At 45.1% G+C, this 11,939-nt stretch overlaps 2 protein-coding genes across 2 annotated transcripts; both read right to left on the bottom strand.

Annotated features, from left to right (window-relative positions):
- Positions 1 to 1,694: 1,694 nt before the first annotated feature.
- On the bottom strand, positions 1,695 to 3,367 carry LOC125194910. The gene is made up of 2 exons (XM_048093123.1): positions 2,709 to 3,367; positions 1,695 to 2,307 (listed from the first exon to the last, which is right to left on the bottom strand). The coding sequence occupies exons 1-2, from the start codon at positions 3,365 to 3,367 to the stop codon at positions 1,695 to 1,697; spliced, it is 1,272 nt and encodes a 423-aa protein (XP_047949080.1).
- Positions 3,368 to 10,637: 7,270 nt separating this feature from the next.
- On the bottom strand, positions 10,638 to 11,117 carry LOC125194909. Its single transcript, XM_048093122.1, has one exon. The coding sequence runs from the start codon at positions 11,115 to 11,117 to the stop codon at positions 10,638 to 10,640; it is 480 nt and encodes a 159-aa protein (XP_047949079.1).
- Between the last annotated feature and the right edge of the window lie 822 nt (positions 11,118 to 11,939).

The raw sequence follows: 11,939 nt of genomic DNA, 5'->3' as shown, positions 1-11,939 counted from the left end.
AAAGTAACCACTGTACCCATCCAAAAAGCAGAAGTACTTCCTCCCAGCCAGTCGCTCCAGCATTTGATCGATGAATGGCAGGGGAAAATGGTCCTTCCTGGTTGCATTGTTCAGCTTCCGGTAATCTATGCACATTCGCCACCCGGTAACTAGTCTGGTGGGCACTAGCTCATTTCTCTCATTCTTAATCACCTGGATCCCTGACTTCTTGGGGACCATATGGATTGGGCTGACCCATTCACTATCTGGTACCGAATATATAATGCCCAGTGAGAGCAACTTCAAGATTTCCTTCAGTATCTCTTCTCGCATGTTTGGGTTCACCTTTCTTTGAGAATCTCTATGCGCCTTGGCTCCATCCTCCAGCCTAATGTGGTGCATGCAGACGTCCGGGCTTATACCTACCAGGTCCGTAAGGCTCCATCCAATAGCCTTCTTGTTTTTGCCCAGCACAGTGAGTAGCCTTGCCTCTTGCTCTTCAGTCAGTCCGCTATTGATGATTACAGGGAATGAGTCTTCCTCCCCTAGGTAGGCATACTTAAGATTCGCTGGCAACTTTTTCAACTCCACTTGCGGGGGTAGTGTGTCTGTAGGTAGAGGGTTCTTCTTTGAATCCTCCTCTTGTTCTTGTTCAGCATCTGATTTTTCCTCCATACTGGCCGGTACCACGGCCCCTACGGATCCTGCTAGTTCTGACTTCTGACAGAATTCCGTAATTGCTTCTTCGATCTCTTCGTCAGTTAACCCCCGGCTACTGATCAGATCACACCATGCAGCTGCTTCCACATCAACCTGGGCATACACATCCAAGGCTTGGAGTTTTTCCTGCAATAATTCGGTCTCAAGAAATTCTTGGACTAAGGGGTCAATTACATCAACATAACATAGATTTTCAGAATCTATTGGTTTTTTCATGGCTTCATTGATGTCAAAGACAAATTTCTCACCATTAAAGTCAATGCATATTGTCCCCTCGGCCATATCCACAATTGTTTTAGCCGTTCTTAAAAATGGTCTTCCTAACAATATCCCGCTAGACTCCCTAGCTTCTGGTTCACTCATTTTAATGACATAAAAATCAGCGGGATAAGTAAAGTTCTGTATCCTGACCAATACATTTTCTAACACACCCTCAGGATTGATACATGACCTATCAGCCAGTTGGATCAACACCCTAGTATTCGACAATTTTACCCCCTTTAACCGATTATAAATGGATAACGGCATAACATTGATAGATGCTCCTAGATCACACATTGCATGCTCGATTTTCACATCTCCAATTGTTATGGGTAGGGTAAACATACCTGGGTCGGCTCTCTTGGGTGGTAGCTTCTCCTGTACAATGGCTGACGCTATTCCCTCCACCATGATCTTTCCATCCTCCTGGGCCTTCCCGGCTATGAACTCCTTTATAAACTTCCCCAGAGGGGGCAGTCTCACGGCTTGGAGGAATGGTATGGTGACATCCAGCTTCCCAAAGATCGACATGAAATCTACAGGGTTTTCTTTCTTCCTCTTCGTCACAAACCGATATGGAAACGGTTTTTCTCCCTTAGCCTCTCCAGTTAGTCCTTGTGGAATTCCCTTTGGCTTCTCCTGGGTTGGAAGTTCCGATGTAGGCATCACTCCTCCCGGCTGCTCATTTCCAGGTTGTGTTTCTCCCTCCTTTTCTTCCACGGTAGGCTCCTTGTTTAGAAAAAACGGATCCTCCATCTGAGGCAGAGGCCTTCTCTACTAGACCCCTCTCTACTAGACTCCCCAACAGGGTTCTTGAGCTGAGGTCCATTATAGGCTGTCCCGGACCGCAGTGTAATTTTGCTCACATTTGCCTTTTCAGGTACATGGACTATAGATGGGAGTTTCCCTGAGTTCCCTTTCATTTCGCCCACCGAGTTAGCGAGCTGGGCCAACTGCCTGTTCATCATATCCATATTTGCCCTATGCTCCTTCTGGGCACTTTGCACTTGCATTGTTTCATTACTCCTCGACCTGTTTGGCTGATGGAATTGGTTTGAGCTCTGGTGCTGGTTATACTGAGGTGGTGGGTTTGACTGGTAGCCTGAGAAATTTTGTTGGTTTTGGTTCGGTGGGTACTGGTTATACTGGGCAGGAGGGTTATACTGGTCGTGGTTGTGCTGGTACTGACTTTGGTTTTGGTGGTGGGTGTTATGTTGAGGCCCTGGGTTAAATTGGTTTTGGTTTTGGTTTTGGTTTTGGTTTGAGAGTTTCGCTGATGGGGTGGCACATAGGTAGGGTTCGGGTTCTGGTTTTGAGAGCTTTGGTTCTGAGGATGCTGGTTTCTTCCTACCCAGTTAGACTGGTAGTCAGGATTTGTTGGGCCACGGTTGGGATATTGGTTCGGTTGGGGGTTGGGTTGATTTGGAGTCTGATTTTGGTTCTGATTCTGATTTCCATCTCCCCATCGAAAATTTTGGTGGTCCCTCCACGGTGCATCCCTTTGTTTTCCCGGAATCCAATTGCCGTTGGAATTGTAGTATCCTGCGGCATTTGCTTGCTCCACATCCAGCGAGTTGTCCGGCTGATCATATGGTAGTGCTGGGGCTTCTTGGCCTCCAGTTGGAGAAGGTGGTGGAGTGTTCTGCTTGATTGCAGTCAGCAATTCCTTCTTTAATTCCTCCATCTTCAAGTCCATCCGTTCCTCCTGGTCAGTAGCCGAAGCACTCGCTACCCTTTCTCTGCTATACCCATCTCTAGCGTTGTCGTATGTCTTCTTTGCATTCAACAGCTTACGTAACACCTTCTTGGCTTCACTTACTCTCAACTGGGTGAAATCGCCTCCAGATGATGAATTCGCCAGATCCTTGGTTTCCTTGTTCATCCCTTCATAGAAGGTGTGGTGCACCTCTATCTCCTTCATGCGATGGTTGGGGCATGACTCCAGAAGGCTCATGTACTTCTCCCAGTACTCGCTCAGGGTTTCATCATATTCTTGCCTTATGCACGATATTTTCCTCTTCAATGCGCTTGTCTTTGAAGACGGGAAGAACTCGGCTAGGAAAACTGACTTGAAATCGGCCCATGTATTGATAGAGTCGGCTGGCAGGCGCATGAACCAAGTGTTGGCCTCTCCCTTCAGGACAAAGGGCAGGGCTTTCAGTCTGTAATCGTCCTCGCTCGCTCCTGCTGGCCGCCTCTGTGCCTTACAGATTTTGCAGAACTCATTTAAGAATTCGTATGGTCCCTCGTAGCTCTTCCCACAGTAAGTCGGTAAGATTGCGATAACGTGGGGTTTCACATCACAGGCGGTCTGGCCTGGGGTGACCACTATGGCTTGTGGGGGATCTCCGTCGGCGTGTGCGGTAAGTGTTGCGAGCTCGGGATCGTCCTCACCATGGTCAGCCATCCTCACTAGTGTTCTTACTGGCTGGGGTGGAAGCTCCGGAAGTTGGTACTCTAGCTCCTCCTTTTCTTCGTCGCTACTCGTGCCTAGGTCGGACAGTGCTGTCGACAGGCCAGAACGAGTGGTAACGAGTATTGTTCCTCGGGGAAGTATCCTTGGTCTCCACTGGCCAGGAGCCGAGCCACTTCTCATAAACTGAAAACAAAAAGAAAAGAAAAATTATAAACAATATGTACACCAAAAAGATCACACACAATAACAGGTATGAACGCCATCCATCCCCGGCAACGGCGCCATTTTGAAGGTGCCTAGGTTCCTTTCCACTCTTTCGGATGTTTTGTGGTTTATCGTATGTAATTTTGGAGTGTATCCAACTGATCAGGAAGAGATTCCCGACCCAGCTGAGTCGTTGGTACGATAACCGGGACCTGGCTTCAAACAAGTTTCCTCAACCCACTTCTACTGGCTAGTATAATGGAGGTAAGGGTCGAATCCCACGAGGATGGACACGTTTTGATAACTGTGGTGACTTTCCTGGGTGTTTTGGTTAGCTACCACGCTTGGGTTGAGATTTTACCTAGACAGGAAATAAAGGTGGTACTCTACTGACTAGTAGGCGGGAAAATAACAGACATGTGGGAGTGTTCGTGAAAATAGGGGACAAGGTGTATCAGAGACATATGGAAAGTGGACAGTTACTAAAAGGGGAAATTTAGACAACAAGGTATATCTGATGGCTGGGGGCTTTCTGACAGGTCTGGATAGTACATCTGAAAAGTAGGGAACAAAAGCAAAAGTAACTTAAAAGTAAAAGTGGTCCAATAAAGTTGATTTTGACGTTTTCTTCCTCACCAAGTATTGACAAAAATCATATGAACACAGACACCATAACTAAAACTTCAGATTCATAAATTCAAACTCAAGATCCATCGATTAAAATGCTTAAACTTAAATTAAACGGTAAAACTGTAACTTTACTTCTACTGACTGACATGCAAGGTGGTAATCACGGCGCAGAAAAGAAACTCATGCACGAAAACTTGACTAAACATAGCTACAACTTTGAATCAACAACTCTCGATAAGAAAACACTTAGAAATTGAAAGCAATAACTAAATCTAACTTTCCTAGGCAGAATGAAGCAAACTCGAACCAAAGTGACATGCGAAATAGAAACTTCATAATGTAAATGTTGGAAAATAACAAAGTACTTCAAAAGAGCAACAACGATGAGTGTTTGCAAATAACTTAAATGATGAAAACAAGTAAACTTTAAACTAAGAAAGCGATTAAGATTGTTTGTGCCACTCCGGGCGATGATACTACTGACTGATGACTTCTCCGGCAAACTCTGGACGTCAAGTGACCATGGCTGTGGCGAGGAACGAGAAGTGGGATAATGCTGAAGGATGATCTTCTAGAGAGAATTCTACTAAGTGTGTTGAGAACCGAGAACTTCGAAAACTAAACTCTACGGAACCAATTCTAAAGGGGCGTTGATCAAACTCCTTCTCTCTCTCCAAGTGGCTTCTTTTATAGGGAGGCTTGACCTTGCTTTTAGGGTAGACTTCTCCCGCGTTTTGACCTTTTTGCCCTTGTTAATGATCATCCCAGCTATCCTCCTTCTCCATCTCGAGCCTTTTCTCTGGCATGCATCCTGGTCAGTATCGCACCCTTCTGGCGCCCTTTTCACTTGCGTCACTTGAATGGCGCTCTTCTCCTACTGACTTGGATCCTTCAATCCTGCACACTTGAGCAACTGTTTTGCAGATAAGACATGCATTTCACGACATACTGACCAGTAACCAAGGCTTAATACGACTTATCAACTGGCCAGTCAAACAATACCTCCCATTTTCTCATCAATTAACATTTCATATGGTGCGACGAAGTGTGGCCACACTTTCGCCCACGAGACCGGCCGACTAGCAAGGACGGCTCCCATCTCCAGTGAACACTAGCCTGATAGGGTTTGCGGCCCTACTCAGACCCGAATTCGTTTATATAGCCCTATAGGCATCAGGCACACACAATATCCAAAATAATTATAGGCATGGCATAACAGTTTAATCCACCCTTATTGCTCCACTTTCATATATTTGCAACATAAGAGAGAGTTTAGAATAAAGCCCACCTCGATTTCCTTCGAGTTCAAAAACGCACTTCTTCTTGTTATCACACCGGGAACGCGAACTATCACCTTTAGTTCATATATTTCAAATAAGTCTCAATCATGGATCAAAATCATGCATGTTCTCACGTTTCCTTTTCCCATCGATTATTTTCAATATTCCAATCAAAATCAAAGTACGATTATCATATCGTTTTCATTCACACAACAACTCTAGATTTATCATCAAATCGTGTCACGCATGAGTGTATCCACACAAAACACACACACACACACAATGCACGCCTACCGAGGCATGCACACACACACACACACGGTCACACACACACACACTTATCACATGCATCCCAAATTTCACCGATTAATTTCCCCTTCACTCGTTCTAAATGCATGTGGACTCAAGAACACCGATTGATCGGTAGAAGAAGAGAAGATCAAAATAAAAGTACCTTTTCAATAGAACAATCGGTAGAAAACAAGTAGGATCTTGATTCTTCAACAAATCTTGAATTGCAGCTTCAATTCTTCTCCAAAAGATGAAGAATTAATGGAGAAAGTAGAAGAAAAATTTGAGAGAGAGAGTGGGAGAGAGATCGGCGAGAGAAAGGGAGAGAGGGGGCGGTTTTTGTGATGCTAGGGTTTCGATTCTCCCTCTTATATTTATAGAGTGCAAGATATACTCCAATAATTAAATAAATCAAGATTTGGTGAAGATATGGTGGTTAAGTGGCGTGAATTAGGTTGAGAGAATAGGGGATTTCAAAATTTTGGTTATTTAATTAGCCTATAATTTATTTTGAATATTTCACGGAGTAGAATAAAATATCACGGGGCAAGAAAATAATAAAAATCTCCCCAATTAAAAAGGAACTAGGCGTGTAGTTTGACCCTTTCAAAAGGGATTTGATTAAAATCCTATTTAAATTAGGATATGGTAAGATCTTCTTAGATTTGGCAAGATATGCTAGAATATTTGAATTTATTTATGGAAGAGAATAAACAAGGGATCAAATAATGTAACAATAAAATCCCTTCTCCCATAAGGTAGGAGATTTCGAAAATCACCCTTGAGATAATATAGGGTTTCGAAAATTTCATCAATAAATAAGGAATATTTGGACTTTGGATTTAATTTGGATAATTATCCCAAGTAATAATTAAATCCAAGAAAAATAGGATTCTTTCCAATAAATAGGAGGGGGTCGAAAATTCCACATGATCAAATAATGCTCCTATTAAATTCTCACTCATCCCTTAGGAAAATAATTCACCACAATTATTCTTTCTCCCCACATTAAAATATCCACATATTCGAATTCACCTCCATTCCACATTTTCCAACGACTTTGACCATTCCACGGCCACGTCATATTTTCCACCATGTTGACTATTCAATAGCCACGTCACATATTCAACAAGTTTGACTACTTTAGCAACTGCGACACATGCAAGACGTTGTGTACATTCCCAAGGTTTGGCGGTAGCGCTAAACGATAGGCTACGGGTCCTACTCCTTCGAGAATTTCATAAGGACCGATAAAACGTGGTTTCAACTTTCCCTTAACACCAAAATGCGTTATCCCTTTCGATGGGGATACCTTGAGGAATACTTTATCACCGACTTGAAATTGTAAATCAGTCCGTCGGAAGTCAGCGTATGACTTTTGTCTGTCCTGGGCTTCCTTCATTCTCACACGGATTTTTCGAACAATTTCAATCATCTTCTCAACTGCGTCGGGTCCGAGTACCCTTCGTTCGCCAACTTCATCCCAGTAGAGCGGTGATCTACACCTTCTTCCATATAAGGCTTCATACGGCGCCATGTTAATCGTTGCTTGGAAACTGTTGTTGTATGCAAATTCGATCAACGGTAGTGCGGTCTCCCAACTTCCCCCTCGGTCGAGCACCACGGCTCTTGGATTGTCCATCGGACTGCGTGTGAAATGCGATGCTAAAGTTCAATCGTGTTCCAAGCTCGCGTTGTAGACTAATCCAAAATTTTGATGTGAACTTCGGGTCACGATAAGACGTAATCGTCATTGGGACTCCATGCAATCGCACGATTTCTCGTATGTAGATACGCGCTAGTCTGTCCGATCCATGAGTTATCGGAATCGGTATGAAATGCGCACATTTGGTGAGTCGATCTACAATCACCCAAATGGTGAGTCGATTTATGGAGGGTTTTTGGCAAGGCCGTCACGAAATCCATGGTGATGTGCTCCCACTTCCACTCTGGTATCTCCAACGGTTGTAATTTTCCATACGGTCATTGATGTAAAGCCTTCACCTGTTGGCAGGCTAAGCAACGCTCCATAAATGTCGCGATTTCCTTCTTCATGCCATTCCATCAAAATGACTTCTTCAAGTCTTGGTACATCTTCGTACTTCCAGGGTGAGCTGTGTATGGAGTCTCATGAGCTTCACTCATGATCTCGTTCTTGAGCTCCTCGTTGTCAGGCACGCATAGTCTTCCTTCAAACATGAGGGCATTATCGGACTCCTCACAAAAATTTCCCGATTTGCCCGTTCTCACTTCCACTCGAATCTCTTCGATTTTCGCATCCATTCGTTGCGCTGCAACGATTCTTGTTTTCAAGTCTGGCTCCACCACCAAGGTGGCGATTCATCCTTCCACAGTTCCAGGTGCCCTTATCACTTCCGATCGCAGATTACTATCAAACTTTCCTCTTCCGTCAGGAAAGCTAGTTGCGAATGATCCTTTCGGCTCAAAGCATCTGGCACATTTGCTTTGCCGGTGTGGTAATTGATACCACAATCGTAGTCCTTCACTAATTCGAGCCATCTTCGTTGTCTCATATTCAAGTCCTTCTGCTCGAAAAAGTATTTCAAGCTTTTGTGGTCCGTAAAGATTTCACATCGAACTCCGTAGAGGTGATGCCTCCAAATCTTTAGGGCGTATACCACTGCTGCTAACTCCGAATCGTGTGTTGGCTAGTTCAACTCGTGTGGTCTCAACTGTCGTGACGCGTAGGCGATCACCTTGTTGTTTTGCATCAACACGCATCCTAGTCCAACCTTCGAAGCATCGGTGTAGAATACGTAGTTCATTCCAGACTCGGGCACAGCTAACACTGGCGCGGTGGTCAACTTCTCCTTTAAGAGTTGAAAGCTCGCTTCACACTCTGGGGTCCAATTCACCTTGACTCCCTTATTAAGTTGTTGCGTCATTGTTCCCGCTATCTTAGCGAACCCTTCTATAAACCTTCGGTAGTATCCTGCCAAGCCTAGGAAACTCCGAATCTCGTTTGGGGTTGATGGTGACTTCCATTGTTGTACCGCCTCAACTTTGGCGGGGTCCACTCTGATTCCTTCCGCCGATACAATATGTCCAAGAAAGTTTACTTCTTTCAGCCAAAATTCACACTTGCTAAATTTGGCGTACAACTTCTCGTTTCTCAAAGTCTCCAAAGCGATTCGTAGGTGCTCCTCGTGCTCCTTCTCATTCCTCGAGTAGACTAAAACGTCATCGATAAATACTAGGACAAATTTATCCAAGTACGAATGGAATATTCGATTCATCAAATCCATGAATACCGTTGGGGCATTCGTTAGGCCGAACGGCATCACAACAAACTCGTAGTGTCCATATCTTGTGCGAAATGCAGTCTTCGGTATGTCCTCCCTTCGAACTCTTAGTTGATGATATCCGGACCTCAAGTCCATCTTCGAAAACACTCCGGCTCCTCGAAGCTGATCGAACAAGTCATCTATCCTCGGCAGTGGATACTTGTTCTTAAGAGTCAACTTGTTTAGCTCCCTATAGTCGATGCACATCCTCATCGATCCATCTTTCTTCTTTACGAATAGAACTGGTGCGCCCCATGGCGAGACACTAGGCCTAACAATACCTAGGTCCATAAGCTCTTGGAGTTGTATCTTGAGTTCCTCCAATTCCTTAGGCACCATTCGATACGGTGCCTTATATACGGGTGCGGCTCCCGGCTCGAGATCGATCGTGAACTCCAATTGTCGATCCGGCGGCGGTCCAGGTAACACTTCGGGAAAAACATCTGGAAATTCCCGCACAACAGCAACGTCTTCCACTCTTCTTTCATCATTCTCATCGCCGTGAAGATAGACGAGATAGGCAGGTCGCCCCTTTCTCATCATCGCGGTAGCTTGCAGTGCAGAGATTATCGCGGTTCGCCGGTTCCTCGAGATTCCATGATACACGATAGGTTCCTTTCCCGGAGCTTGTAGGGATATTTGCCTCTCTTTACAATGAATCATCGCAAAATTCGCGGCCAACCAGTCCATTCCTAGGATTACATCGGTATCTCTCATCGTCATAACTTGCAGGTCGTGAGCGACTAACTTAAGTTCTCCCATAACAATTTCTATGTTTGAGCATGTTCTAGATATTTCTATCATTCCTCCTACTGGTGAGGACACCATCATTCTATGTTTAGATTCGCTAGAAGGCTAGCCCAAAGTGTGCACACATAACTCAGATATAAACGAGTGCGACGTGCCCGTATCAAACAACACAACAACAGGGGTGTTGAGAATTTCTCCCATACCTGTCAAGTTTTCTTTCTCGCGTTCATCTTGTTCTTTCTTCGGTTTCTTTTGCTCCAACGCGACGATGGGTCGTGATTTCCTCGTGGTTCACCTTGCGGCGCCCTCGGTTGCTGACGGGATCCTTGATCGTTCTATCTTGATCCCGATCCTACCTTGTTATTCGCACACTCCTTAGAGTAGTGGCCGTTTCCTTCGCAGGTGTAGCACTTGACGACGTTCTGATATCGGCATTCTCCGAAATGGTACTTAGAGCACACATTGCACTGCGGTGCCCTGGGTCGATAGTCTCCTCTCTAGCTAGACGTATGTTGTCCTCCTCTGTGCTGGGGTCAATGCTGATTCGACTGGTGCCGTTTTCCGTCGTAGGAAGTCCTAGCATCCTCCCACTTCATCTTCTCCCGGGAGTGATGTGATGGGGGCAGGGACGGTGTAGAGTTCTCCTTGGCTTTCTCTTTAGGCATCGCTGCTTCAATATCCAATGCGAGTGCCAGAGCTTTAGCGTAGGTGAGTCTCCCTCGACTGGCCAACGACATCTTTATCTCGGACCTTAGTCCCTCCCGGAACTTGTCGGACAGCTTCTCGTCTGTGTCGACTTGATCAGGGGCGCATGCTGTTGAGCGCTCGATCGTACTCAGTCACAGTCATGTGTCCTTGAGTCAGATTGTGGAACTCGGATGCCTTTGCTTTCCGGTAGCTCTTCGGCACATACTTTTTGTACAATTCAGTCTTGAAATCTTCCCACGTCATTGCCCCTACTTGGTCTCGCGTCAAGGTCTTCGTTCTAGTATCCCACCAAAAGTCGACTGCTTCGATTAGTTGGTGAGTAACGCAACTCATCCGTTCCCTATCATTGCATCCCAAGATTGCGAAGATACGCTCTATCGCGCGGATCCATGATTCAGCCTTGGCCGGTTGTCCAAGTCCATCAAACACAGGTGGTTTCTGTTCCAAGAACAACTTCACTATTTCCCGATTAACCGGGGGTGGGGGAGGCGGCGGTGTCTGAATTGACTGCGTCACACTCTCCTCGCTCGAAGGCGGAGTTGTCGGTTGACGGTTATTGCGTCTTGGCGGCATTCTGATTTATCAATACACGGATTATTCTCAAAATCCTAACAATAGTCGCGTGGTATAACAAGGTGATAATTGTTTTGGTGTATATAACCAAGCAAAAGTTCATCACATAGGTGGATTTCACAAGTAGTGTCAAAGCATGATCATCACAAAATCGGTTGCGCCATAGGGTATCAAAAGAATCATTGGTCCTTATCAACAAGGTAATTGTAATCAAGAGGCACTTATGCAATTCAAGTGGCAAGTATAGGGCGCAATAAGGTATTCAAAGATAGTGGTGTGATAGTATGATGGTATGATAACATAGTGGTAGAAAATTTTCACAATGGCATGAGAATAACAATATGGGAAACCATTGCATCATAAGGTAGTGAGTAAAAAATTTCTCCCCATAGCATATCAATCAAAACATTGCCTCAAAGAGGTCTTAGTATCAACGGAATTCAAAGAGCAAAACAAAGAAGGTACGGCAAAAGTTTAGCAAAATATTCAAAAATTATGGGGGAAGCAAAACAATGTTTTCCACGACCATCACTCCTAGTCGATATCGTTCATATCCTCTTCGGGGTCCTCATCCTCATCGACATTTCCCATGTCCAAGTCGTGCCCTTCCTCGTAAGGTTCCTCGTCCTCGCTTAATCCACCAACATCCGGGGGTGGAGGGGTTATCGCACGCATGTCCTCCACATTCCCATTTATGACCAACGGGTTAGACGTACGGGTCTTAAGCCTTGGTTTAGTACGGACACGATCAACATGCGGCTCCTTATCACGACGATATCTCCATCGACAGACCTGAACCGGTGGGTACTTGTGCGCTGGGGG

This window comes from Salvia hispanica, chromosome 6 (genome assembly GCF_023119035.1).
Source record: "Salvia hispanica cultivar TCC Black 2014 chromosome 6, UniMelb_Shisp_WGS_1.0, whole genome shotgun sequence".
Classification (NCBI taxonomy): Eukaryota; Viridiplantae; Streptophyta; class Magnoliopsida; order Lamiales; family Lamiaceae; genus Salvia; species Salvia hispanica.
The sequence above is the reverse complement of the archived record's forward strand: the minus strand, read 5'-3'. Positions and strand labels throughout refer to the sequence as shown.